General features: G+C 32.8%; 2 protein-coding genes across 3 annotated transcripts; one reads left to right on the forward strand and one right to left on the reverse strand.

Moving 5' to 3' along the window:
- Window positions 1-13864: 13864 nt before the first annotated feature.
- Window positions 13865-15619, reverse strand: LOC121763589 (probable histone H2A variant 3). Of its 2 annotated transcripts, none has more exons than XM_042159640.1 (3): window positions 15490-15619; window positions 14870-15010; window positions 13865-14345 (listed from the first exon to the last, which is right to left on the reverse strand). In XM_042159640.1, the coding sequence occupies exons 2-3, from the start codon at window positions 14984-14986 to the stop codon at window positions 14049-14051; spliced, it is 414 nt and encodes a 137-aa protein (XP_042015574.1). In that variant the 5' UTR covers window positions 14987-15010; window positions 15490-15619; the 3' UTR covers window positions 13865-14048. The 2 variants fall into 2 exon arrangements, with proteins under 2 accessions (XP_042015574.1, XP_042015575.1); XM_042159641.1 differs by lacking the exon at window positions 15490-15619 and adding an exon at window positions 15423-15441.
- A 6043-nt stretch (window positions 15620-21662) lies between these two features.
- LOC121765456 lies at window positions 21663-23720 on the forward strand. Its single transcript, XM_042161625.1, has 3 exons — window positions 21663-22687; window positions 22841-23033; window positions 23116-23720. The coding sequence occupies exons 1-3, from the start codon at window positions 22307-22309 to the stop codon at window positions 23586-23588; spliced, it is 1047 nt and encodes a 348-aa protein (XP_042017559.1). The 5' UTR covers window positions 21663-22306; the 3' UTR covers window positions 23589-23720.
- The last annotated feature ends 1066 nt before the right edge of the window (window positions 23721-24786 follow it).

The raw sequence follows: 24786 nt of genomic DNA on the forward strand, positions 1-24786 counted from the left end.
TGAATATTTCCTTCAGTCTAATTATAAGACAACGATCTTAACAGACACTTAAACACTTTTGCAACATGCAAACTGTAATTATGAACATTACAAAAACAAAAAGTAAAAGAAAAAAAAAAGAGATAAAGGAAGATTGAGAGAGCTTTCTTTGTGCTGCATTGCATGTGTGGTGTTGGCAAGATTGAGAGAGCTTTTAGCCTTTTTCTTTGTGTTGCATGTGTGGTTGTTGGCTGTGAACTTCTTCTGGACTATGGTTATGTGTGTGGTGTTGCCTTTAATCAGTAAAATTGTTGTAGATTAATTTAAACAATAGAACATCATATGGTTATGTGAAACGAATTTGAGTCTGAGTATCGGCCCCAATCCCTACCAGGCTTGTGCACAAGGGGATCGGGAGTCGTCCTTGCTAGTCGGCCGGTCTCGTGGGCGAAAAGTGTGGTCACACTTTCGTTGCACTATGGAAAGAGGTTCTGACTGACGATTGATGCGAATGAAGGGAGTTGACTGCAATCTATGAAATGTTATTAATGATTCTCGATTATTTTTTTATAAAGTAAAACTCGAGTTCACTATGATATAAGTGACATATATGTTCATAAAATGTTTTGGCAATATGTCCACTGAGTATATCAAATACTCACCCCTTCATATATTTTCTTTATGTGCAGGTTGAGAGTGATGGCACGACGGATGTTGAAATGAGCTTTGATAATTTCTGAGCGTGTCATGTCTCTATACATGGACGTTACTCTTTGATTCTTGATAGACTAAATTCCGCATCCATGTTTCGCGCATTTTCTAAGTCTTCCATTTGCGATGTTATCATAAAATTTATTTTCAAATTAAACAATACTACTTTATTTTGGAAAACAAAATGTATTCACATCTTACATACTAGAGAGTTGAAATAACACGCATTTGTATAGATATTAATTTTTTATTATTTCATTGATAATATATTAGCTTAAAATAATTATAAAAAAATGTATTCACATCTTTCTCTCTATTCTTTTCTCTGTATGACATTAATTTTTTTTTGTCATTCATGCATATAGAAATAAAATTTTATAATAATTGGTTTTAATTCTTGATTAATTTAACTTCAGACAAATGTTTTGTTTTCCCTTTTCCATTTTCTCTGTATGACACTAATTTTTTTTGTCATTCATGCATATAGAAATAAAATTTTATTATAATTGGTTTTAATTCTTGATTAATTCAATTAGAGACAAATGTTTTGTTTTCCCTTTTCCACTTAATCACCTAGTAATCTCGATACCGTTTTATTTTCGTTTTCTTTTCTACAAGTCCAATATTATTTCTTTCGCTGACTTGAACTATTTGTCGAAGAAATCAGCAAAGCAAATTACTACACAAAATGAAGAAACCAACGATGTTATTATTCTTTGTCTATATGAACGACATATAACAACAAAACTTTCAAAATTTTTTAGGACCTCTTAAATCTTGTCTCACACTGACTTGGTGATCATCATGTCTCATCTATTTGAGTATGGATAATTCTCCCTCTTATGAGTTTGTTTAAGGGATTAGACCCATTTCTAACATGATATCATAGACTCAAATTTTTTTAAAATTTTTATCTCTTGTCTTGTCTATCCACCAGTCCACACATAAAATCTTTTAAATTTAGCCAACATCGACTTAGCAATGATCTTGTGTCAACTATATAAATGTGAATAACTCTCCGCCCTTATGAACCCCTTCAAGGGAGTGAGTAACTCATTTCTAATAAATCTAAAACTATAATACTTAAACCCCTAAAACAACCCCGACAAAGCAACCTAAACCCAATTCGTCGTCTCTTCCTTCAACGTGGGAACAAAGAACAAGAGTTTGGATTTCAAAAAACAGTCAATTTTTATCATTTTGCCCATCCTTCAAATAATTTACTTCTATTTTTTCAAAAAGAATTCAAGGCATATTACAATAATAATGATGTGGACTATTTCAAATATTTTTTCTTTTCATCTGTTATACTTTATCAATTTTCTAAGTTGGTTAGTTTTACAATGTTGACAACAATCAAAAATTCAATTTGTAGAAAACATCTTGATCTTCATTAGTGAAATTCGCTCCTGTTTTATTATTTTCTTAATTTTATCCTTTTACTGCAAAAGTAAATATTGGGCACATGCATTATACTAGTATGTCCTACTCAATTTACGAAATTCAACTCTTCCTTCGACTTCAATTTTTTTTTATCTTGTATATTGAGTTTGGAAAATCTATCGTGCCGAATTTGTAACCTTTCAACTCAATTTCCCATTACTTTTTTGACATTACCATCTGCAAACTATAAGGACAGTTGGACCATGCTTAGAAATTTAATACTCCATTCGTCCCAAAAGAATATGCACTTTGGGATCAACACGAGTTTTAATATAAAATTGATAAAGTAAGAAAGAGGTAGAGTGAAAAAGTAAACAACCCATTATTAGTGGAGAATGGGTCCCACCTCATTAGAGAAAAAAGACTTTCCAAAATTAGAAAGTACATATTCTTGTGAGACGGACTAAAAAGGAAAAAAATGCATATTCTTGTGGGACGGAGGGAGTATTGCTTTATTCAAAATTAAATCCGAATTTTTGTAAGAGCATCCACAATATAATGGGTCGCCCTATAGCCCGCCTTATAGGGCGTCCTATCCTCCGCCACATCAACATTTTATCCTTCACCCCATCCATCTACAGTGGGGCACCCTATATCCCGTCCAGATCCCCGCAATGGGGCGGAGGATAGGCCGGAGGATGCAAAAATTGGCTGATAGGGCGCGGACGATGGGGGGAGCATCGTCCGTCCACCTACATTGGCAGACAATAGAGCGGAGGATGCATCAGACTGGCTATCCTCCGCCCCACTGTGCTCTAATGATAGTATCGTTGTTCAACTCGTGATATATGATCAAATAATTCAATGATCGCAACCTGACCATTCAGACGTTGGTCTACCTACGCAATTCCATCTATAGCTAAACCCTAAATCCATAGGTAAGAGGGTCCCTCGGTGGGGTTTTTCAAATAATTCTCTATTTTCCCTTTTAATGCATTTATATTCATGTTAATGTGCAACTTATTATGAAATAAAAATAAATGAGCTCACTGATTCATTAATATCAGTTTGTATCTTCAAAAAAAAATTTATCTTAATTTCATCATTAACAAGGAATATTAGTTAAAATGCAAAACATATGAATTTGCATCTTAAAATATGTCAATTCTTTAATAATAATGTCAATTTACATATTTCGGAATCCATTTTCACCCCAACTGATATTCATCATGACCTATGAGTTGATAATGAAGTTAGGAATATTGAGACCAACTATTTCCAACCTAATTGACCATAATAGTTCTCAGTTTTCATATAAATGATGGGCTTAGAAGTTAGAAGATTAAGAAAACCAAAATGATTGGTGGAGCCTAAGGTATACAAGATTGATATCTCGGATACAAATATTCACTCTTCACCTTAATTATAACATGATTATCAAATTGAAAAAAAAAGAATATTAAACTCATGTACGTGAGTAAAAGGAAGTATAATAACCAAGCCCCACACCTATAAAATGTGGAAGTAAGTAATGTAATAGTATTTGGCATTATACCTCACAATCACATGCTAGAAGTGACACAAGCTTAGCATATAAGACAGTGTTTGGAGGATAGAAATGGACCTACATTATCAAAAGTTAGCAATTAAGAGAGCAAGAATGGGACTACCATGTGATGAGGGGGAAAAAGCCTCTTAAATGGTGGGGGAGATACATCCACTTTTCACTTTGCTATACTTGAAAGCTCCTTCTCAATTTTTTTAACAACATTGAACCCTGTTAAAAATATTAGTATCCCACATCGGTGGTGTGACATAGTCTAACTTAGTCTCTTGTACTATATATATATATATATATATATATATATATAGCCTATGTTGAGTAATGACACATATACCTACTACTCTCTCTACTATGTCTATATACTTCTCTGCATATATCTATATTTTATTATTATGCAAACTCAACTGTTATGAAATGATTTCCATGATATCAATTACTATAAACTTTTCCTATATTTCTAGCTAGTAAAGGAAAATGCCAGTGTCAGACTAGGAGGTAGAAATTTTTCCAATTGTTATTTAGCCAACACAGTCTGAACTTGCATCATTATTGGTGATGATTTTTTGTCTTGGTGTAACATAGAGAGGGAAATTTTGGTTGCCTGTGAGAAAAATAAATAACACTGGATAACTTGGAAATAGAATGTATAGTTGATTTCTTTAGTTAGTATTTTATTTTTGGTTTTGAAAAAGTGGCTTGCCTCATTTACCAAAACTTGATGGGCAATGAATCTGGCTGTTTGACTGAAGAAATATAGAGATTTTCTTTACCAAATGACTTTTGTTTGTTTCTTTTTTAGTTTGGTCTCATTGGATTTGGGATCAATGATTGGTGTGTGAAGCATGCATGCTTTTGAAATTTCATTGAATTTTATTGTATGTGATTTTGACCATTTCCATGTTAGGAAGTGGAATGATAGCCTTTATAATATCTCTTGAAAAGAATATTTCCAGTTCGAGTGGGTGAATTTATAGAGTATAATCTTATTTGCATTTGCATATTCAATTTTAATTAATGTTTTTCTAGAGAGCTGAGTTTAAACTTTTTACGCTATCTAATTTTGTAAGAGATGATGTTGTTACCTTTAGTAAAAAAAAGTCATAAATTTGTTTATGCAAAAATTATACACTACAAAAATATTACTGTTTTACCAACAGAAAAATCAAGCACCTTAATTTGTGCTCGGCAAATAACGAGCACTTTCAACTGTGCTCGGCAAAATTCAAAAAATGATGTGAACTTGCGAGCAATTTCGAGTATAAACTATAGATGCATCGTGATAGGGTCATAATCAATTAATTAAAGAATAGTATAATCTTTTAGAATAAAGAACAAAACAAAAATTAAATTTATAATATATATTTACTCATTTACGAACTAGATAATAATTTTTTACTCTTAGTAGTAAAGATCATCACTTTATGCTCTTAAATTAGAAAGTAGTTACATATATTTGTTGGTAAATATTAATGTGTGTGAGATACTCTTCATTACTCGCTATCTTGTGTTTTTAAAATTAAACTTTTTACATCAATAAGACTATATGATATATTTACGTATTTATGTTATTAAAAGTTTATTTTTTGATTTTAAATTAAAATTATTTACATATTTATGTATGATTAAATATTAATATGCGTGAAATTCATGAGGCGAATGTACTATCCAACTACAATGCAAGGTTACGTAAGAATTTTATCAGGAATATAAATAATAATAATAATAATAATAATAATAATAATAATAATTAAATTTACTTAGGGAGCTCAAGGGATTCGCCTACATATACAAAATCTTATGCGATGCTTTATTAATTTATTTTCTGAGCATTTTTATAATGATACGAGATTTCAAATTCATGGTCACAAATGGGCCGACACAATTGTGAAGAGCCCAACTTTATTAGGCTTTAGAACTACAATTTCATGCCGTCGAACCTATCAGTAAAATTTTAGGTCACTTACATTTTTTTAGTTTTTAATTTTAAAAACATTATTACCGATCTATAGAAAATTAAAAAAATATATCATTTTAGATAACCTTTTTTTCCCCTAAAAAAGTAATTGTATATCACTCTTTCACCTTCTCTTTCTCCTCTCATATAGTACCCACCTATTATTTTATTTCCATATTTATATACATATATAGATATGTGGATATATTGTAGCAATAAATAAATATACTCTCCGTTCTATTATAAATGATGCACTCTTTTGGGTATAAATTTAAAAAAATGATGTTTAGTGAGTTAAATAGAGGATAGATAAAGTAAGAAATAAAAAAAAGAGAGAGGTGAAAAGAGAAAGATACATCATGATTTAAGTAAAGGAATATAAATTTATTTTTTGCTAAAAAAGAAAATGAGGTACACACAATGGGACAGTCCAAAAATAAATATGACTCAGTTATGGTGAAACGAATAGAGTAATTAACTTTTACTTAAAAATAATTTGTTGATATGAATATCGTAAACACCATCCAATTTAACATAAGTATTATGACTCCTATAAATGTACTAGATATGAGACACACAAATATAAATGTCGAGTGATATTCAAAAGTAGAGGATCCACATCGTTTAATCTCATTCAGAAGCACAAAATGTGTGTTTATTGGAGTGAAGTGGGAAGACTGTTAAAGTCCCATCTCTGCATCCCTTAAACCCTACTAAACTAACTGCTTTTCAGCCCAATGGTTTGCCATTAACCTTGATTACTTCATTACTTGTCCATTTTTAGATATGCTCCCTCCATTTACCAATGAATTATCCTCAGCTAAATCTCTTTTTTTCCCATTTTACATGTAAAATTAAATTCCAACTTAATTAGAATTTCAATATCGTACATCTCTCGATCATTCTCTTAGTAACTAATGACAAAGATGGAGTTATATTAGATTAATAGTTGTATAGGATTGTATAAAGATGACAGACAATGTACCATTAATGAAAACCCTTAGATTTAGGAGCATATTCACGTGGCATGCTTGCTTGCCTATGTATCGTAGATTGCTTTATTATCTTTGATTTCGTATCACATATTGCTTGGAACCATATGTCGAGTTATTTGCCTATGTATCGTAGATTACTTCCCGATGCATCGCAGATTGCTTGCCTAGGTAATAATTTTAATTATGGTGTCACAATAGTGCTCTGATTTCGTAACCATATGCCGAATTGTTTGCCTATATATCACATATTGCTTGCATATGTATTGTAGATTGCATGTTACCTGTTGTCACGTTATCACTTTAAGAGCAGTGTCACCCTAACGCACCCCTAGTTGTAGAGATGTAATCAAATGCAAACTCTAAATATTGTAAAAACTTCAAACTATGATCTGGACCGTTAGAAAATGTCAACAGATGACAAAATAATGGCAATAAAAAATCTCAATACAGTATCAACGGTTGATGTTGCGTTGACACTGTATTGATATTGTGTTGACATCAAAATCATGAAATTTTATACTATGTTGATATTGTGTTGAGGAGTTTAGAATTTGTACAATATATAGAGTTTAATTTTATCACTACTCATAGTTATATATATTTATAAATCTATAATTAATGAATGTAAACTAATCAGTATGAAATAGGGGATACGCCCTTATATATGTTGGTTATTAGATATTTCGTCCGTTCACTACAAGGAAAAAAAACGTTAAAGATATTCTTTAATGCAATTAACGATAGTTAATTTGTGTTTCTAAATATATCACCAACGCTTCAAAAAAAACGTCTGTATTATTGGTCTCCCAACTTCCCAACTAAAATTAGAGGACGTAAATGAAAACGTCCTAAAAAACAAAAGATTAAATTAATATGTCCCTAATTTAGGGCCACTTTTCTTTGCGTCTCAACCTTGTGTCCATAAAAGACACAGTAAGTTTTTTGCCGTACTTTTATTCATGTCCTAACACGGGTATTAAGAAATACTCCTATTAAAGAAAGGTGGTGAAAAAAAGATACTAATGCAAAGTGGTTTAAATAAACATGATCAGAACAATCAAAAGGCGAGAGAACATAGTGATAAACATAGGTTAAGTTAGGTTTGAAAGTTTATTAAAAACAGCCACGTTCACCATTAGCTTGCGCAGTTGTGGTTTCTTTTAATGGCCTTGCCTGCACAAATATGTGAATATTATTATTATTATTATTATTATTTAATCAATCAAAAAGAAGAGTTTAGCTAAAAGATTATATAAAGAGTTTAATTACATTGTTTGTAGCATGGCTGAGTGGACGCTGGATCCAAGGATTGTGGGGGAGAGGCTCCACACCAAATCTCATTTCACAGCTCATATCTTCAAAATCTGACATTTCAAATAAATTTAGCATTTCACATTTAATCAAGTTTATGCTTTGTGCCAATGGAGTCGTATTTCTTTTTAGTTATCACTTGTTTTTTTTCTTCACTATAATGGTATTTTGGTTCACTCATTGTTTTCTAATTCATATTGTGAACTAAAATGTTCATATATTTAATTAAATCATTTTAATCTAATGGCTGAGATTTGTTCTCTAGTTATCCACTTAATATTAGTTATACTTTGAACATCTCCATGTATCTGAAAAGAACATTTAGTTACAATCTATTTCCTATAAAGTATTTATTATCATTTAATTAATTATATTTTTATGTACAACGCTATTTAATGGGTATTGAAAATGCAAAAGGGTAAATTGCCTAAAAAACATCAAATTTAGTGAAATTATCGTCAATTGTGCAACTTCAAAAAATGATTTATTATATAAACTTTGATAATTTTCTCAATTTTCCATAATTTCGTATTTGGGAAAAATTATACATGATGCGACAAACAAAACTTCCTATGTGAACAAAACTTCCGGCCACTTAAACGAGTCCTTCGTATCCTTCCTTGCTGCTTCTCATCCCTAAGCATTTATAATAAAATATGAATGAAAAATTAAAAGTAATACATCCTCCGTCCTTATTATGTGTCTCAGTTTTTCATTTTGGGTCGTCTCATACTAATTGTCTCATTTTATTTATATAGTACATTTTTTATAATAAGACCTACATTCCGCTAACACATTCTCACTCACATTTTATTATAAACTACTCATAATATATAAAAGTAGGACCACATTTTACTAACTTTTTCAATTCACTTTCTTTTACACTCCTTAAAACTCGTGTCAGATTAAAATGGTATTTCCTTTGTTCCATGTTAATAGAGTCATTTTTTTTATTTTGGGAAGTTCCAAGATAATTGAGTCGTCTCTATTTTTGGTAAAAAGTAACTCATTTTTTTTACTTTATTTTCTCTTTATCTCTCTTATTTTATTCACCATTCATTTAACATATTACTCTTAAACTTCATATTGAAAAGAAATGTCTCTATTAATACAAGAAATGAGGGAGTATATTGGTGGACGAAAAGAGTAGGAGTATATTTTTGCAAAGGAAACATTTGTCTGTATTCGAGCACAACATGTGAATTTAGTCAGTCAGACCTTGCTAGCCCTATAAAAACAGGGAGTTGCTATACAGGACACCCATCATGATTAAGTATTTTTCAAGCATAACCCGTTTTAACTAAATTCAATATTTTTACTAAAATAAATATCAATTTTTGCATACTTACATCTACAAAATTGGAAATTTGAAAAAATAACTCCTAAGCTCTAATAAAATAATTTAGAAATTTTAAGAAAATTATTGGAGTTGAGACCTTGCATATACTCCGTCACACACAATTCAAATTAAATTGTATATAAAAAATAAATTTCAACCTAATTTTATACTATAAGGTACTTTTTTTTCCTTCCTTGTTAATTAAGTCATTTCTTTTCGTTATAAAAATTAAGAAAAAAGATGTTTAATACGTTAAGTGAAAGAATAATAAAGTAGGATTGAGTAAAATATCAAAGAATATGTTTTAATAGATTTTTTATGCTTTTTTTCTTTGGATACGTTTTTTAATAACTTAAAATTTGGTTTTTAAAATTATGAAATTAATTGGAACAAAGACAAGAATAACAAAATTTGGCCATGCAAAGCGAACTAAATTAATTCCATTTATCCCAGTTTTTAACTACTCTGAATTGTTACCACCCAAAAGTAATTGCTAATTATTCTCCCTTTTACAAACTTTTTCATTTTTGATAAACTCAAATTTCTCTTGGAAATATCCAAATGTAAAAGAAGATACCAACATTATTTCTCTCTTCTACTCACCAAAAATGGCGTCCTTCTCTTCACCCCTTCCCTCTTTTTCCTCGCCGCCGTCCCCTGTTTTGCCGGCCGCCGCCACATCGATGCCTCCTTTTCCTTAGTAATTTATACTATAGACTAAATATTTAATAAAAAATTTGTAATTACACATAAATCCCATAATATTTCATTAGTAATTTATACTATAGACTAAATGATTAATAAAAATTTTGTTATTAATATTTTTATGTATTAAATATAATTAATTTGATTATATTTTATTATTATAGGATCACTATGTATTATACTCTTTTCGTCCCCAAAGTTGATAATTTTGTAAATGACACGAGTTTTACTGTATAATTGGTAAGTAAAAAAAGCGTAGAAAAAAAAGTAAGAGAGAAGGATAAATAGAGGAAAAGATAATGGAATGAGGGTTAGTATGAAGTCCATATTAAGAATGATGTGTATGATTATTATTTGTTAAAAACCTTCTTTATTTAGACTCTGTCTAATTTTGGGAGACAACCTAAAATGGTAAAAGTAATCTATTTTTTGAACGTATTATTTTTGGGGGACGAAGGATATATTTATATGTTTGAAAAATGTTTAGACATGGTAAATTTTGTGCCCTACCACATAAGACGACACATCTCTATTTTTGGAAATTTATTTTCTCCAATTAATACATTCAACCACTTTTTCTCATACAGTTAAAATATCCATCCCTCTATTTCTCTCTATTCAATACTCACATCTACATTTTCTCTCTCCAATTAAACATATTAACCAACAATTCCTAAAATCTCGTGCCGACTAAGAAATATGTCATCTTAGTCGGGATGGAGGGATTATGTAATAAGCACTTATTGGACTTAAACATCGTCGGACTCGAACTAAGGCTGTTGCACCTCCGTATAAACTCAATGGACCATTGACTTTATTTCAGCGGGTCACTGACTTATTTTTGGACTCTCCGTGTCAATCTCAACGGTCGCCGGTTGTAACATCGGTGCATGCTCAAATTCTGAAACGGGTCGCTAGCTCTTCATCGAACGCGGGTCTGCTCAGCGGCCTTTGAGACTCAGCGGACCGCTGACTTGGTCCGTTTTCTTCGGTGTTTGTTTTGGAGCTATTCCTGCCCAAGTCTATTTTGCACAATTTTTACAAAACACGTCAAAATACCAAAATATTTAAAATATGCAATTTAAGATCATAATTTGCATGATTAACATTAAACTGAGTAAAATATAGGCTTTAATAACATGCAAAAATTTGTGTGTATCAATCTCCAACTAAACAAATTCTCGTCATGGTCAAGAAATGTGTCATTTTAGTCGAAACGGAAATGGAAAGAGTAATCTGTAATTATAACCAACTAAAATCATAGAATTTTAGAGATTTAATGGTCTTTAATATTGTACGTTCTGTATGATATTTTTTATTATCTAATATTAAAAGATAATAATTACCACCAAATTGAAGTCATAGGATCATAATTAAGGAGTATATCAAACAAATCGAAGATTTTACTGTTAAAAATGCTTGATTCGCATGAATGCAAATCATTAATGTACTAGCACGAGAAACCAAGCCAATAATATTATTATAATAAGGATGATCATAATAAACTATTAATTCAATAATAATATATATTCTAATAATAAATTAACTAGGGGATACGGTTATTGGATATGTAATTATGTATGAATAATATTCAATCATTCACTCATGTACATAATACATTACATGTAATATATATAGGGATGTAATATATATAGGGATGAGATCAATTGCTAACTAATTATCAATCTAAAATTGAGACCAATTGTTAACCGTTAGATTAGAAGATCTAGTGGTTAAAATAGTGTCGAGTGTATTATATTTAAAATTTAAATAATTATTAATTAAATTTAAAGGGTATTAATGTCAATTCTTATATATAATAATTATAACTAACTACTTTCTCTCTCCTCAAATCATCTCAAAACTTTAAATTTACATAACTCTCTCGATTTAAATTATTTTTTCGCAAAAAATATATCAAATTAAAGATAATTTTATAAGTATTCTAACGAGATTTCAATTGCATATGTTCCGACAACGTTCGAATGATGAAATTTGATAATTTTTATTTCAGTTTTCGTATATGTTAATAAGCAGATTTTATCAATAAATGCATCAAACAATCTCAATATAATGCATGAACAATTTCAATAAAAATGTGTTGATATTTTCTGGTACTTGCATTGAGATTCTCATGTCACTGTGTTGATATTTGTAATACATTATGTTGATATAAAAAAACCACGAAAATTATAATATGTTAACTAAATGACGATCTTACCCCTTTGTTGATATTTTGTCAACTATTTATTGAAATTCGTGAGGTTTAATCTCATCCATTCATTTTAAAATCTAAGGGTATAGATTTGGTCTTAATTTTGGATTATAATGCTATAAGTAGTAGAAGATGACCCAATATATATATAGGAGAGTGTAATATTTTTAACTCAATACTTAATTGCTAACTACAATTAAATAATAGCCTTTAGATATTCAAATAAAGGGCATAGATCATCAGCTCCGAAATGTCAATATGATCAACAAAAACGCCAATAAGGATATTAAGGTCAATTTACAACAAATTAGTTGTCATTAACTTTTGAAAAATATCACATAACTTTAAAACGCATATAACTTTCTCGACTTAAATTATTTTTTCACACAACATATATCAAATTAAAGATAATTTCATAAGGATTCTAATGAGATCTCACTTGCATACGTTCTGATGTCAAAATTTGAAAAAAAATAAAAAAAATTCAATTTTTTCGTACAACAACAAATGTCAACATACTATATAAAATACGTCAATATAATACATGTAGAATGTCATTTTTAAAGGTATGTGTTGATATAAGCAATGTGTTGACATTCTCAAAGCATTGCGTTGATATTTTCAAAACAATATACTGACATTTTCATCATAAACCATAGTTTTTTTATTTATTTCGATTTAATTAATAAAAACGAAAATTATACGTGACAAATTTTAGACCGCTAGATTTCTAAAATCCTATGATCAATTGAGATTTTTTAGCCTAATTGAGAATTGAGATGCATTATCAGCCATTCATTTTTATTAAAAGAGTGGTCCAGAATTTACCAAATGGAAAATATTTTTAAATTAATTAATTATGAAATGGCATAATGGTAATTTCCCTAAAATTTGCAGGCTCACTCTACGAATCATGAGATCAGGGAAGAATCCCAACCCAAATAATGGCGAAAGAGAAGAATTTATCCACCCCCTTTCCGCCGACCTCCCCTTCACTCAGTGCTTCGAATCTGCGCGTCAAGCCGCTCTCCTCCGCTACAGCTACTCCGAGGACTGCGATCTCTACGTCGTCGGCGATTTGTACGACAACGAAGTCCTCACTCCTGCCGTCATCGTCGTTCCTCGCCGCCGTGTAAGCTCCTTCTCCACCCCTAATTTATCTCCTAATCTCTAATTCCGATGTGAGGTATTCGATTTGAGCGACTAAATCGCTTAATTGTGAGCTGCAGGGGAAGGTAGTGTATCCTAGGGAGAGAGGGGAAGAATCAGAAAGATACGATCCGGCATATTTGCTACCATCGTTGCCGAAGGTTGAATTCGAGGAGGTGTTCGATTCCGCTCTCAATTTGATCAGCGAGAGGTTCAATTTGAACATTCCTTTTCTCTGGAAGATCAATCGCGCCCTAGGTTTGGGGAAGGAGAAGAAGCTAAGGGGAAAAATCGACGAGGTTTGTGAATTCTCAAAGAAAATCATGAGAGAGAAGGAATTGGAGTTGCGGCAGATTGAATCGAAGGATTTACTCTCTAGCTTTCTCAGATCTGGTCAATCCGATGAGGAATTCGTCGTTGACGTCATGAAATTGGTTTAACATACGTAAAATAATAGAATTTCGAAGGGTAACATACGTAAAATAATGAATTTAAACCAATTATAGTAAAATTTCAAACATAAAAGGTAATCCGTCTGTCACCTACTGATGATGAGACATAGATAATGTGGTCGTAATTTTAGCAGACTCAGAAACTTCATCAAACTTAACGTTAGATACAAACTACATCCAATGATCAAATCAAACAGTTCAAATGGTTCTAATTCCTAGCATACAAATCTAAATTAAATGGAAGCATTGTCACAAACGCATCACTGTGGATCAATAAAATGGTACTCCAATTCATTCCTTGGTGGTTTTGTTGATGAGGGATTTGTGAATGTGGGGAATCACACCACCACCGGCTATGGTTCCTTTGATGAGGGTGTCGAGCTCCTCGTCTCCCCGAATTGCCAGCTGCAAGTGCCTAGGCGTTATCCTCTTCACTTTGAGATCTTTGCTGGCATTTCCAGCCAACTCAAGCACTTCAGCAGTTAAATACTCGAGAATTGCAGCAGAGTAGACAGCTGCTGTTGCTCCAACTCTTCCATTGGCACTGGTTCTCGACTTGAGGTGCCGATGGATCCTTCCCACAGGAAACTGAAAGAAACGAACGAACGAAATCAAAACAACCAACATGGAACATAGAAATCAAAACTTTTCTAGACAAGACTTCTTCCATGAACATGAACTATATAAACACGAAAATCGATCAAGAACATACCACCTAAAGGAGTACTAAAATATAACATAACTAGCCAATATGAGAAACCATAGTCAAATCATATAATTCCATTTAGAAATAGGGATCTCTACACAACCCATACCACTTAACAAACCCTTTCGAACGTGCCTATTTAACCTACAAGAACGGACCTCATAATGAGAAAGGAACTCAACTACTTCAACTGGACTAAAATCCTTTCTAGATGCACAAAAAGCCACAAAGATAAACCAGTAATGAGATGAGCAATGTGGGAGGCTAACTTCAACTGGACAAAATTCAAAATACTAGTGAAATAGGGTCATTTATAAACTCAATTACTCAACCTATATACTATAAGAAGATTAAAAAAAATCAGTCCAATTAGCTGGTTTATGGTTGTATTGAGCTGTATTTATACCTGGAGGCCAGCACGAGCTGACCGCGAAATAGGCCGTTTCTTGTCCTTGTCCTTGTTAGCTGCTGCAGCTGCCATTGTCTTCCCTGCCACGAGCCCCTTTCCACCTTTTCCCGCCATTCTACTCTCGATACAGCCTCACCACTAACAGATTAGACAGAAACATAGTTCATTATTCTGGAAAAAAGAACTGAACCATAAACATACATAGTTCCAAATAACAAAGGGAAAAATATTTCCTTATAATCAAAGATTTCCTCTAAAGAGATAGATTCATCTAAACATAACATCCAAGAAGCAGATCTCACTAGTTGATTGATATAATTTCAGAAGTAACTCTTTTTCCTCTTTCATCCACGACTAAATCTCAAGAAAATCAAATCAATTTTCTAATATTTACTCAAATTCCATTGTTTTTTCTCGATCCTGGAAAATAATTGGGGGTAAACACGAAGAAAACACACATAAATCTAGATTAAATTGGTGTTGTACAACAGATCTGGTCAAGTTAGTTAAAAAATCACTGATCCACAACTTAAATGAAACATCAACACACCTCAGGCACCAAATAAATCAAATCTAAGAAATGAAGGAAAACATTAAACGATAAAACGAAATATTACCTGAGAAATTAGATAAAACAACAGTAACAGAAACGTAGAAGAGAGGAGAACGAACGTTGCGAGTGTAATTTTTTGGTAAACAGTCAAGAAAGGGGATTTAATGCGTTTTTGAATGCGGATTGGAATTTTGGCGGTTGCTTTTGAGTGGGAAAAAGAAATCGGAAAATATTTTATATTCGTAGTAAATTACAATTGTGCCCTTGAAGAATATAGTACTATTTCGAATGACAGCTGAATATTGAAACTAGAGTTATGTTATTATGAAAAAAACGTTAAGACCATTCTCGGTAATGGATGGCCCATTCTCGGCTCATCTCTAATTTCTTCCTGCCATATCAGCATTTTATCATTCGGCTTATTCTTAGCCAATCCTTAGTCTATCTTTAGTTCTACATCAATATTTTTATTTTGTCAAACATGGTTTATTATTTCAAATATAATAAATTGAAATACGAAAATCTTTGCTATATTAGAATTTTGGAAAACAATACAATATTAAACAAATATAAAAAAATTACAAATGTGCATCAATAGTTATGTGCTTACGTGCTCAAACCTCTTCAATCATATCGTTCTAGAGTCGATGGTAGGTTTATTCTTTGCGGGTAGTAAGAAATGCACAAAGCCTCTAGGGGATCCATGTGGTACACCCTGATGTACGGGCTCGCTGGCGACACCGTGGCTTGATCCGGAAGCGTCTTCATCAGCCCAATCGTTGACTCATGTACCTTCATCTACGACTATCATGTTATTCATGATGATACAGACCAACATGATATCAATTATATAATCTTGTTAGAACAAACGCGTCGGCCCCTTGACCAATGCCTATCGCGCTTGTAGCACACCAAATAGCCGCTCAACATCCTTCCGCGCAGCCTCTTGTCGTTGCATAATGTAAGCTCTCTTCGGTTCTGTTAGACATCCGTTTGTCTTCAAAAATACGGGCCACATCAGGTATATCACATCAGTCAAATAGTAACACATATGATGCTTCCGTTCGGCAGCTCCGACGTGGTTACGGATGACCGTCCATCAAAGCCGGATCAGCTTAGGGACCGCCGACTGCTTTTCTCCTTGCGCGCGTCGTTCCAGTTCACGCCTTGTCACGTCCCACAAGGTTCACAAGCTCATCAAATGGGTCCTGATCATAGGAAGCCATTTTAAATAAATAAAGTGTGGAAGAGAGAAAATCGGTTGCAGAAGAAAGAAGAGAGAAAATTGGGTGTGGAAAATGAAATAAAAGGAGAATTTTTAGGGGAAATTTTGGGAAAAAAATGAGATTGGCAGCGGTGGGTGCACAATAGGTGTCGATCGCGCTGGTGCCCGGCTGGGCCGTGGGCGGCATTCGCAGATTGCGGCTGATCGTTTCTCTTCTTGCAATGGTGCCTATCAGCTATTATTGAGAGTGCTCTTACTATATTAAATCTTTTATTATTATTTTGCAACAATTTTTTTATTTTAACTATCCATGTTTTATTATTATGCTGCAACAAAGTTTTATTTTAACTATGCATGAATGTCACTTGTCATTGTAATTTAAAATTTTAATGTTCACCTAAAATGGTGAAGTTTGCATGTGTATAAAATAATTATAAATTTGCATGCATAAAGTTTGGTAGTACAATATTAACTTCTATTATCATGCGGCGGTCATTCATTGCTATGCAGAGAAAATATAATGTCCATACTTGAAATTAGAAGAAAACTTGTAATTCGTCCAATTCTTTTGGTCATGATTATTACTATAATCTTGCAATTCTTTTATAAACTAAAATTAATCATTTAGAACTATATCTTGAATACTTGAACTGGTATAATTTTACCAAATTAAATAATGGCACAGTCTGATAATAAAAAGACAAAAGTATTGTCTTGCAAAGTTGGACTACATATGAAGTTTATCGGGCACAATCACATCTTTACTAGCATTCCCTCCGTCCCTCATGGCGTGTTTCAATTTTCCACTTTAATCCATCCCATATTAATTGCCCCACTTTTCATAATGAATTCATTTCATAAACTCATTTTCACCCATATTTTATTACAAGAGTTAACTACAAAATTATCTCCTACGCATGGCTAATCGAATGCTGGAGGTACCTATGTTTCAAAAAATGCACCAAACGCTTCTACGTATGAGTATAATATTATTTGAAGTCTTTTTTTCACTGTTTACGGTCTTTCATGCCATTCTCACCCTCATTTGGCATTTCAGTCTTTCCATTATTTCACACTTTTTTACACATATTGGTATGTGTAATATGTGTATTACAACACTAATATATTCTGTTTATAAATTACTCTCTCCGTCCTAAAGAAGATGACTCATTTCTTAGGCGGCACGAGAATTTATTCAATTTTGTTTTGCATGTGACGAGAATAGATTAGAGTAGTTTATGTGCGGCACGGGAGTATATGTTTATATGAATGCATTTTTCTCAATTTTGTTGTTACTTTTGGAACAATCTTTATAGTTTATGTTTATGGGCGGCACGGGAATTTATATGTTAATAGTTTATGCAATTTGCTTTGAAACTTTAAATTGATAATCTTATATGAATAAAGGCAAGCAACATAATATTTCTTCAATACACTTCCCAAAGTGTAATGTTAAAATACCCATAAGAATAGATTAGAGTAGAGTAGCAAAAGATTGTTCCAAAAGTAACAACAAAACTGAGAAAAATGCATTCAACCATTTTTCTTTGGTAATACGAAAATGCACTTAAGTGGCATTTTGGGAAAAAATTGAGGGTGAGAAGGGCATGGAGGACCGTAAACATTGAAAAATGACTTCAAATGATATTATACCATACGTAAAGGCGTCTGGTGCATTTTTTAAAATATAGGTACCTCTAGCGTTCGATGAACCATATGTAGGGGCTAATTTTGTAGCCCACTCTTATTATAAAACTAATTGATAAAAGTAAGACTCACATTCCACTAACTTTTCAACCCATTTTTTATTCCAACTAAATATCCATATCCTTTCATGCACTATTAAATGTCTTATTCCAACTAAATATCCATATCCTTTCATGCACTATTAAATGTCTTATATTGTCATTTTGTGATTTCTATGTTAAATATTTTATTTAATTTTTACTTTTAAAAATAAAATATCACTTAAATTTCACTAATTTATTTATAAAAAATATTATTAAAATATAAATTTTTTGTGTAAAAATAATAGTGTGAGCGTACTCTGTTTTTATTGCGAGGGATGCCACACCCTTGGTTTGCCAGAGCGTACTCTGTTTTTATTGCGACTTAAATGTGTAGACTTGGTTATCATAATAACAAATTCATAAAAGTAAACTACGATTGCTACTGCGCAACTACAATTGTGTGATCAATTTTTTATTTAATAGTTCAGCATCCGTAACAGGTTTAGTAGAATTCTAGAAGGACAATAAAATTTCATCTTAAATTGGTCAAAAATTCTATTAGATTCGTAGTACGGAGGGTTGAATTGTAGAAATGTTATGAGATACTTACTATATAATACTGTGTGTATCACCATTCGAAAATTAAATTTGACTTTATTACAGAGTACTAGTACAATTTATGATAATGAAATGCAATTTGATTAATAAAATGTAGTATTTTCTTCCTTCATTAAAATGAAAATAAAATATATTGACTTAATTTCTTTTTTATTTTATTTTTTTCACTCATCTAACAAAATAACGAATAAAATATATTTGAGGTTTGGAATCCCTATTGTGCATTGAGCCACAACAGGGGATACTGTTATAAATACAACTATGGATGTCAATCGGGTCGGCCCATCGGGTTGTGGGTCAATCGGGTGCGAGCTAGTCGGGTTGTGATTTCTTTCGGGTTATAAAAGTTCGACCCTAACCCTAAAAGCTCGGGTTTCGGGCTAGCCCAACGGGTTAATCGGGTTGCTACCGATAAAATCAAGATGCGATCAATCCATTAAATCACGATGAAAATTAGTTATATTTATAAAATATAAATTTGAGATATATGCTTAAACTCAATCATAAACTTGATCAAATACTAATATTTGAGATATTTAGTGAAATTTTAATGCATGTTTTAGAAATTTAAATATTCTTTTAGTGAGTTTAATTTATTTATCAATTATTATATCAATAAATATTCACTATATAAGTTGTATATTTAATATAAAATTGAAAGTTATTTTTTAGTTATCTATATCATAAAATTAGTCAATGAAGTGTTGAATTAGAGTAAAAAAATAGAATAATATAAATTTTATCGGGTTTTCGGGCTTAGCCCTAACGGGTTGCGGGTTAATCGGATGCAGACTTATTGGGTTTTAATTTTATCGGGCTAGGAATTTCCAGCCCTAACCCTAGAAGTCAACGGGCTATTCGGGCTAGCCCACGGGTTGCGGACTACACTGACATCCCTAAATACAACACATGATTTTATATAAAAAAATATGAATTAATTTAATATTAATATAATACTATATTCGTCTCATGATACTCGCATTTTTCATTTTAACAATATAAATTTAAGTATGAGTAATTAGTGTAATTAAATTAAAATTTTAAGTTTAATAAGGAAATACTTAATTAATTCTAATATCTCAATTAAATATTATAATTTTTACTTAAAATATAAATAGTCAATTAGTTTGGGACAGTCCGAAAATGAAATGTCCGAGTAACATGGGACAAAGAGAGTACTCTTTAGTTTGTATGTAAAAGCATCCCTGTTGTGGCTGAATGCACCACTTAGAGCAAAACGAAAGGGGAACAAGACTACTTGATTAAAGTTTAGTATAAGAGTTACATTCTCATAGCGTATGTTGTACTACCTCTGTCCCACTCAAGATGTCCACATTCTTGAGTAGTATGGAGTTTTAAGAAGAGTTGTTAGGTGGAGTAAGTAGAGAGAAAAAAATAGTTGAATATTTTAAAGAGGAGAGAGTAGAGAGATTTATTGTCAAATATAGAAAGTGAATATCTTGAATAAGACAAACTGAAAAAGAAACGTGGATATCTTGAATAAGACCGAGGGAGTACTTTTCTAATTTCACCAGTCTGAAATAAGATATGTATGACCACTCTTGTAAAAGTACTAGTGCGTAATTTACCATTAAGTTTCTACCTCCCAAATTTCACAAAATTGGACAGAGAAATTATGGTGTTGTGCATCACACAATCAAATTACGACATTTTACTTGCCCGAACTCAGAAGTTAGAAAAAAGTAAACAAGCCTTACTTTCACAATCCCATAAAAATAATTCATTTAAAGTACATAAATTTTAATATGTATTTTATAAAATGAATAAGAAAAAAAAGTAGTTAAAATAGTATAACGGATAGCTCACTAATATAATACATAAATGATAAAATAAAATAAAAATAAAAGATTTTCATAAATAGATATTGACTATTTGTATGTCTTGTATGAGACATAAAAAAAGAAAATTGAGCTTATTTATGAAGGGGTATATAATACTACTAATATAGTACTCCCTCCATTTAACTCAAGATGTCCATTTTTCTTTTTTAGTTTGTCTATTCAAAATTTTCATTTTCTATATTTGGAAATAAATTATTCTCTCATTTCTCCTCATTAAAATATTGAACTATTTTTTCTCTCTATTTTACTCCACCTAACAACTCTCCATAAAATTATGTGCCACTAAAAAATGTGAACATCTTGAGTGGAACGGTGGAAGTAGTATATACCACAATGGAATGTCATCATTTTCCTTTTAAATTTATCTTAGTTAAAATTATTATTCATATTCAGAGTAAAATTCACTTATTTGTATACAGTATAATAAAAAAGTGAAAATTAAAATAGCAAACTTAAATAAAAACATAAAAACAACGGGAGGGGATGATCATAAAACCTTACTGGTTGGAAAAAATTGATATTTTCGTGGCTGTTGAAAAATGTTCAGCAGGTGTAACAACCGCGTAATTGAAGGGATAAAGCGAGGGTATTTTAGGGAACTCATTGAAAACGCGTCACCTCGTGTGGACGTGGCGACGTGTGGCTGTGATCACGAGCCCAACATAGCTAATCGGCTGACACGTACCCCTCAATTGCTCCCGCCACATCGGATGCCAGCGTGGCAGACCCCCCCCCCCCCCCCCCCCCGCCTTTTTAAAAGTCCCCCCAAAGCGCCTGCCCTATTCTATTTGTAGCAGCTGATCTGAACCATCACGCTCTCTCCATTTCTCCACACACACTCTGCGTGCTCTCTCACCCGGCCATCGATTCTCTACCCCGCTGGAAATGATCATTCCGGATTCTGATGATCGGATTCACGGTTGCCGGAGAACTGACGTCATGGTGTTAGTTCCTTTTTCTCCTCTTCTGATTTTGAGTGTTGAGGTTCTGCCTTAATTCAAAACCCTAAGCAAAAGCGAACTTAGAATTTTTTTTAGGTAGCAGAGTTTAGAAGTCATTCCATGCTTTTTGTCTATGGTATATGATCAATGGAAGAATTAAGACTATCATAGATTTTTAGCCAAATTCTCGGTTGTTTTCCGATTTAATTTGGTCTATGAGTTTTGAGATCTCTGTTTTTTGGAAGATCGTCCAATTTTCGTCTTTATCACCGACTGTTTTTGTTAGATCGGTTTGTTTTAGTTTGATGATTAGGTAATCGTGTTTCCGTAGCCAGTTTTTTTTTTCCTTTTTCATCTAGAATGCTTGGAAAATTAGGAGTTATCTAGAAATTGAAGTTTTCAACGCTGACTGAGAATCTGTACGCGGAGAAATGGAGCCTGAAAACTAGCGGCGTGGAAATTGTGATAATTTATTAGTGGACCACTGAAATTAATTCCTCGCGCTATGAAAATTCAACCGATCGATTTCAACGAGGCGGAGGAGCCGACGGCGAAATATGAGGCGGGTGCGAAGCCAATATTTAGGTCGAGATTCAAGTGGCTTTTCGAGAGGCCGTTCTCGAGCGGCTCCAGAGCTCCGGCGGGGGAAAAGCCGGCCGGCGCCGCTGAGACGCTGACTAACAAAGACGGATTGGAGGAGTTTGAGCCTAGCTCTGTTTGCCTTGCGAAGATGGTCCAGAATTTTATGGAGGAAAACAACGAGAAGCAGCAGCAGAAGTGTGGAAGGAAGAGATGCATTTGCTTAAATGGAAACTGCACGGACAGCTCCGATGACGAACCAGACTCGTTCAATTCGTCTTCCTCACATGCTTGTGATACACTGAAGGTACTCTCTCTCTCTCTCTCTCTCTCTCTCTTCTCAATTGCACATGCAATGTGATTTTGTGGTCCATAATTTGACAGTGTTGTTGATGTTCTGTCGTCTTGTCCGGATATGTTATCTGATGCATTTTGCTGAAAAATCCGATTGTTTAAACAGAGTTTGGTGCCCTGTGTTTGCGTATCCGAAAGGAATTTACTAGGCGAAACTGCGAAAATCGTTGAACGACACAAGATCAACAAACGCAAAGACGGATTCTGCAGAAAACTCGTTGCAGATGATCTAACTGCCCTTGGATACGACGCTTCAATCTGCAAATCGAAATGGGAAAAATCCCCTTCTTTCCTCGCTGGTAAACAGAACACCTTATACTCATCTCCAAAATCGCCCCCTTTTGTTAATCTTGTCAAAATCACTAGTCATTTTACCAACAGGAGAATACGAGTACGTGGACGTGTTGATTGGAGGGGAAAGAGTGATCATCGACATCGATTTCAGGTCGGAGTTCGCCATCGCAAGGCCAACCAAAGCATACAAATTAGTCCTCCAAGCACTGCCCAGCATATTCATTGGGAAACCCGACCGCCTGGAGAAGATAATCGGAATCGTATCCGACGCTGCAAAGCAGAGCCTGAAGAAGAAAGGCATGCCGGTCCCTCCGTGGCGGAAGGCTGACTACATCAAATCGAAATGGCTCTCGCCCTTCACCCGGAAAGTAGAGGCGTCGGAGGTAATTCGAGGTGGAAAGTCATCGTCCCCTGATGAAGGTGACAGTAACAGTAACAGCGGCAGCTTATCTGATGCGCAAATGAAAAAGTGGGAGCTGCCCCAGATTAGGCCTAAAAGTGTTAACAAAGGATTGAAGATCGTGACCGGTTTAGCTTCAGTAATTGACGATAAACCGTAAAATAATTTTGGTCTTATGTATCGTTGTAATCCCTTCGCCTTTTATGTAAGGGTACTGATATTGTAGCATCTAGACTAATAGTACTAGTACTATCAATAAATAAATGGGCACATTGCAGTGTGCGTGCTTTTATTGATCTTCTTGATTTAGGAATATGGTTTTTACTTTTTGGAGATGCAATTGTTGCGAATTGTGAAAAGACGAAATCTATCTGCTTTTTTTGTTCGACTGTGGAGAGGAGGTGGCAAAGTATATTTGGGGAATGGGGAGCTTTTTTATCATTTAAAAGTGCCCTCATTTCTGTGCCCATTTGTCGTATTATAATCATTTCTAACTACTGGTTTTTGCTGAAAATATCATAAATGAAGATCGGTGGTTGTGATCGGTGGTTGACTACTAATTACTCGGTGGAGTTTGTCTTACCCTTCTACTCCATTTATAACTATTCTCTCCGTCCCACAAAAGATATTACATCTGTGGGACGAGATGTTACACTTATTGAATGACACGGAATTTTAGGAGGTTTATTTTGCGTGTGGAGTGAAAAGAGAAAATATAATATTTATATTATTATGAGAGAGAAATTTTTCTAAAAATGAAAATATAATACTTTTAGCGGGACAAATTAAAAAGGAAAGTGAGACATCTTTTATGGGACATAGAGTATTTTTTATTCTTTCTATCTATTTCAACTAACTTGAGTTATTATTTTTGACAAAAGATATTACATCCAATCAATAATTATTTATTGTCACACTTATTTTACTTTTTCTTTTAACTTTTTTATTTTTTACACAATTTTTTAATATTCGTATTTAAAAGTTCTGAGTCAACTTAATTGGAAAAAGAAACGGAGTAGAGTACACTGTTTGACTAGATACTCGATTCTATGAGTCTTGGAGTTTTTATTTCTAATAAGTAAAACAAAATCACACACACTTCCCTTGGATAAAATATTGACGAGTCGTTATAGTACATAATTTAAATAATGTTTGATCACTTGTTTAAAATAATTTTGCGGGCATATTAAAGACAAATGCACGTGAGTTCTAATTGCAATGCTAAAGTTTTAAGTGTGTATTGTAATTTGTAATTGTATCTTTTAAAGTCATTTTAAAATCATACTGTATATCAATATGCTCTAACTTTTATTTGCGACGAGTAACTATATTAATTAATATTATAAATGTGCCGTACG

This window comes from Salvia splendens, chromosome 14 (assembly GCF_004379255.2).
Source record: "Salvia splendens isolate huo1 chromosome 14, SspV2, whole genome shotgun sequence".
Classification (NCBI taxonomy): domain Eukaryota; kingdom Viridiplantae; phylum Streptophyta; class Magnoliopsida; order Lamiales; family Lamiaceae; genus Salvia; species Salvia splendens.

Excerpts from the sequence above, each read along its gene's own strand:
- LOC121763589 (XM_042159640.1), bottom strand. The coding sequence starts at position 14,986 with ATGGCGGGAAAAGGTGGAAAGGGGCTCGTGGCAGGGAAGACAATGGCA. Across the intron at positions 14,346-14,869 it reads CAGCTCGTGCTGGCCTCCAG|TTTCCTGTGGGAAGGATCCA; the intron begins GTATAAATACAG and ends CGTTTCTTTCAG.
- LOC121765456 (XM_042161625.1), top strand. The coding sequence starts at position 22,307 with ATGAAAATTCAACCGATCGATTTCAACGAGGCGGAGGAGCCGACGGCG. Across the intron at positions 22,688-22,840 it reads ATGCTTGTGATACACTGAAG|AGTTTGGTGCCCTGTGTTTG; the intron begins GTACTCTCTCTC and ends TTGTTTAAACAG. Across the intron at positions 23,034-23,115 it reads ATCCCCTTCTTTCCTCGCTG|GAGAATACGAGTACGTGGAC; the intron begins GTAAACAGAACA and ends TTTTACCAACAG.